Source organism: Alosa sapidissima, chromosome 24 (genome assembly GCF_018492685.1).
Source record: "Alosa sapidissima isolate fAloSap1 chromosome 24, fAloSap1.pri, whole genome shotgun sequence".
Taxonomy (NCBI): Eukaryota; Metazoa; Chordata; class Actinopteri; order Clupeiformes; family Clupeidae; genus Alosa; species Alosa sapidissima.
Window position 1 is genome coordinate 27,174,923 of NC_055980.1, and position 5,000 is coordinate 27,179,922.

General features: G+C 47.6%; 2 protein-coding genes across 2 annotated transcripts in view; one reads left to right on the forward strand and one right to left on the reverse strand.

Annotated features, from left to right (window-relative positions):
* Positions 1 to 5,000, reverse strand: part of LOC121700216 — a 1,725,899-nt gene that overhangs the window by 1,278,224 nt on the left and 442,675 nt on the right.
* Positions 1 to 5,000, forward strand: part of LOC121700219 (caskin-2-like) — a 20,315-nt gene that overhangs the window by 12,591 nt on the left and 2,724 nt on the right. Inside the window, 3 exon segments of the mRNA XM_042083046.1 lie at positions 1,286 to 1,424; positions 4,159 to 4,258; positions 4,260 to 5,000. The exon segment at positions 4,260 to 5,000 is cut by the window's right edge and continues 959 nt beyond it. Of these exon segments, the coding sequence (XP_041938980.1) occupies positions 1,286 to 1,424; positions 4,159 to 4,258; positions 4,260 to 5,000 (980 nt within the window).

Sequence of the window (5,000 nt, forward strand, 5' to 3'; positions counted from 1 at the left end):
AATATATTCGAATATGTATTAATAATATTTTAACCATTAAATGTCTTCAGTAAGACCGATATTGGTATCAAACTTAAGTTCTATTTGTTCTGTCCACCAGAGAGCAGTGTATCAGTCAATGTCAATAGACTACGTGCACGAAAGGCTTAGTATTTATGCGTGTGTCAAAATTATTATTATTGAGCATAGGGCTGGGCGATAAAACGATAGCGATATGTATCGCACATGTAATCGATATCAATAAAAAATACGTTCGATAGAACATTCATAATTAAAAGCAGCTCACACCTCCTGCCTTATGTTGTCCATAAATAAAATAGGCTAAATATATCTTGCATTGTAGTATGTCAAACTCTACCAGAGTAGGCGGTAGAAGTAGGCCTACCTCAACACAGACTCTCCTTGCCCCGTGCACTCTCTCTCTCCCTCTCAACAGGCGCATCCCTCCTCCTCAGCATGCACATGTAATCCAAACATTAATCGTGCAAGACGACTGGTTAAATTGCTATTAAATCCGGTTAGCATCATTAGCACGCTGCACGAATTTGTTCAAAACTACTGCATTCAAATTGACTGCTAAATTCTAATCATCTCAATCCCAATGCAAATGGAAAAGTATTTTCCAAGACTCAAACGGCCTGTCCCAAGGAGAAAAAGTATTCAATTGAAACTTAAACACACGTGGGGAAACTGAACAGTCTAACCAGTAGACTATGATAAACTAGCAAATTAAGCTAACGTTACTTTGTTTACAATATTTCCAGGCTTCAACCAGTGCTGCTTTTCATTCAGACTTATCTGCACATTTATTTATTTGAGTGTTTTTAATGATTGTGTTGCCATTTCTTTTCCCTGTTTGTGATTAAAATCAGAGGAAGGTTAAGTTTAAAATAAAAATGTCTATGTGGGAGCTGAGCTCACTAAGCGCAAACCAGCCAGGATGCTAACCTACAGGAGCCCAGATGGCCAATAATAGCCTTGCTCATGAGCTCACCATTTCACTTCACCAGGCGTGAAAAATACCTCAGAATCTGAACTGAAAACAACCAAATACATTTACAAACACATATTTCCATAAGCTACAGGTTCGAATATTAAGAGATCCCTAAAATTCGTTCGAATATCTTTAAATTTTAAAATAATCGAATTATATTCGAATAACATGCATGTGAGTGTGCTTGCGTGTGTGCGTGCGTGTGTGTGTGAGTGTGCATGTGTGTGTGTGTGTGCTTGCTTGTGAGTGTGCATGTGTGTGTGTGTGTAATGTCCTCTGGTCTCTCTCCAGGCTGACCTGGGTGAGTGGCTGAGCACCATTGGTCTGCCTCAGTACCACAAGAAGCTGTCGGAGAACGGCTACGACTCCATTACCATCGTCAGGGACCTCACCTGGGAAGACCTGCAGGAGATCGGCATCACCAAATTGGGTAGGACACACACACACACACACACATACACACACACACACACACACACACACACACACTGACACACACACACACACACACACACACACACACACACACACACACACACTCTGATACACACACACACACACTGATATACAGTACACACACATACACACACACACACACACTGATACACACACACACACAAGGGCTGGAACGGTACATGTATTGGTATTGAACCGAAATGGTACGGGCGGCACTGTTCGGTGCATGAATTTACACGGAGAATACACGGTATAAAAATAATTAAACAACAATTGGGTTCTATGGAACTATTTATTTGTTTCTGATTGGCCGAGAGACGTTCCATGAGTTGGAATATCCCTGGACATTTCAACTCAGACTCAGCACAGCTAATAATAAATCACTCCGCGATACAATGCGAAGATTTGACACCCAGCTCTCCACTATTTCAAGCAATGGGTTACTCCTTAGCAAACCATAACGAAACAGTGCTTCACCACATCTGTGGATTAAGCCACACAGTCAACTCAATGTAAGTAAGATAAACGAGGATGCTAATTGTTCTCAGCATTGCCAGCATTGTGTATAATATGATTGTCACTTGGAGGAGACTTGTAGATAACTAACGTTAGCATAATTAGCTAACCGCTGCTAACATGCTAGCATCGTCACATCAGGCTGTGCACAGTAGTGTAACATTTATTCACTATACATTAATAAAGTTGAGTGGTTCTGCAATGTAGACTATGTTTCCGTTTTTTTGCAGTACCATGTCCCTTACATGACATGGTCCAGTGTCCTTGTAACATGCATGCAGCAAACCTAGATATGAATGTGATTTCAGCCCGACTTTCATTTCAGCTTCAACATTTCTTTCAAGAAGACATGTAAACCACAAAGACCCTTAACGAGGGGTCTGGAATGTTGGTTACCTAGCAACCAAGACGCTGTTTATTGAAAAGGGAACTATTTTTTGATGCGTAAGAACGATGTCGAAATGAACATTTTTAAACAATAATGGGGTGTTTTCAGATTATTTAGTTTGTGGTAGAATTGTTGTATAAAAGCAATATAGCACGAGTGAGAGTGGGGTTGGTCATGGATATTCCCACGGCTGTTGTTGCCTGCGCCACTCGGCCTCCGGCCTCGTGGCTACGGCCGAACAACACCCGTGGGAATATCCATGACCAACCCTACTCTCACTCGTGCTATATTGCTTAAATAAATCTCACGCGCGAATTAATGAATGCAAGGCAGAACTACTGTTAGATATACGAGTTCCTTAGTTCGCAAGTTTGGGAAAACTTCGGTTTCCCGATCAGTTACAGTAGTACAGGCGAGAGAGTGGTGGATAAGACTGTGTCGACGTTGTTCAGTAGTTGTTGAGTATGTGAGTGGAAATACATTGAACATGCTAACGCATATATGACGCCATCACCCAGATGTAGGTCTACCAATCACTGGAACGAGACAAAAAACTTCTCCCTGCAGTGCTTCACCAGCCTTTAGATACAAATAGGGCCAAAACGCTTAAAATGATGTTGTAATGACGGAAAGTGGTGTAAACCGTGTGGTGATCACCTTTATGTTAGGGCAACTTGTGCTCTCACATGAAGAGCTGGCAGTAAGTGTTAAGTGTGGTGATCACCTTTATGTTAGGGCAACTTGTGTTGTGCTCTCACATGAAGAGCTGGCAGTAAGTGTTAAGTGTCAATGCTAACCAGGCTAATAAACAAACCATGCTACGATGGGTAGCATAACTTCGAAGGGTAAAGTCACGTGACCTCTAGTTGTAGTCCGTTTATGAAACGAAAGGAGCAATTTTGTTTTTTTTAAAAGAAAGCAGAATAGTGTGATATTTGCAGTTAGTAGATTATTACTGTACACACACTGAAAAATATTGAGGCAAATTGTAGATCCTTCCATGGATGTTGAGGGTCTCGCCTAGTGGATTATTCTATGTCATTTGCACTTTCATAAATAAGAGATGCTGTAAGTCTATTTTCAGTTTTATAGCGGATTGTCTTATTTTGTTTACAAGTTACCGATGGAGTCTGTAGATGATGTGGGGTACTTATTTACTGTTTACATTTTACTTTGCACACTTTGCACAGGCTGTTGCAGCTAGCTCAGGGGAGAGATTGTAGCACTAGCTAGTAGGCCCTGCAGCTAGCTCAGGGGAGAGATTAGCACTAGCTAGTAGGCCCTACAGCTAGCTCAGGGGAGAGATTGTATCACTAGCTAGTAGGCCCTACAGCTAGCTCAGGGGAGAGATTAGCACTAGCTAGTAGGCCCTGCAGCTAGCTCAGGGGAGAGATTAGCACTAGCTAGTAGGCCCTGCAGCTAGCTCAGGGGAGAGATTGTAGCACTAGCTAGTAGGCCCTGCAGCTAGCTCAGGGGAGAGATTAGCACTAGCTAGTAGGCCCTACTGACACATTCACAATAAAAAAAAGAAAAAGTATTTTCTTCTGCATTGTTTTTGCTTTTCCCTCCATTGTACCAAACTCGTACCGAACCGTGATGTCTGAACCGAGGTATGAACCGAACCGTGACTTCTGTGTACCATTACACCCCTAGTACACACACACACACACACACACACACACACACACACACACAGATACACACACGCTCAGATACACACACACACTCACTCTCACACACACACACACACACACACACACATACACACACAGAGAGCTGATGTTGTTGCTGTGCTGTCCCCCAGGGCACCAGAAGAAGCTGATGCTGGCGGTGAAGAAGCTGTGTGACGTGCACCGGGCGCAGCTGCAGTCCGAGGCCTTGGGGGGGGGCACTCTGCGTCGCCGCCCCCCCCCCCTCGCTGCACCTTCTGACCCTGGAGCCGGCCGACGGGCCGCCGCACGCCGCTGGGGTCACGGGGGTCGTCTCCGGGGGCGACATGCTCAGCTTCCAGGGCAGCGAGCTGAGCGCCGAGCTGCAGGACGCCATGAGCAGCCCGTACGGCTCGGGTTGCCACGGCGACACCCTGGCCGCGGGGATGGGGCTGTCGCACAGCGAGGAGAGTCTTGACGCGCGGTCCAGGGGCTCAGGCCGGTCAGGGGACGCGCCCGGAACGCCCACGCGCTTCAGCCGGTCGCGCGAGAGCCTCAGCAGCTCGGCAGAGGCCAGCCCCGCACGCGAGCGGAACCTTCCGGAGGGCCACACGCACGGGTCAGCCAAGGCCGCGCTCTCGCAGAAGTACCCGGCGCCGCAGCCTCCCGCCAAGCCCAAGGCCCCCGGGATGCCCGCCGCCATCGCCATGGCGACAAGCGGCCGCGGCTTCAGCTACCTGGCGGGGGTGGGCAGCGCCACGCTGGAGGGGTCATCGTCCAGGGGCTTCGGCGGCCGCACCCAGAGCCTGACGCGCTACGCGCTCTCAGACGGCGAGCCGGACGAAGACGAGGACGATGGAGGATGCGCGCGTCCCTCTGGCCTCGCCCACCCCCGCCAGGTCCCGTCCTACGCCACGCTGACCCGTCGTCCCGGCCGCCACGCGGTCGCCCGCTTGCAGTCGGCCCCCGAGGGCCACGCCTCGTCCAGCCTCTCGTC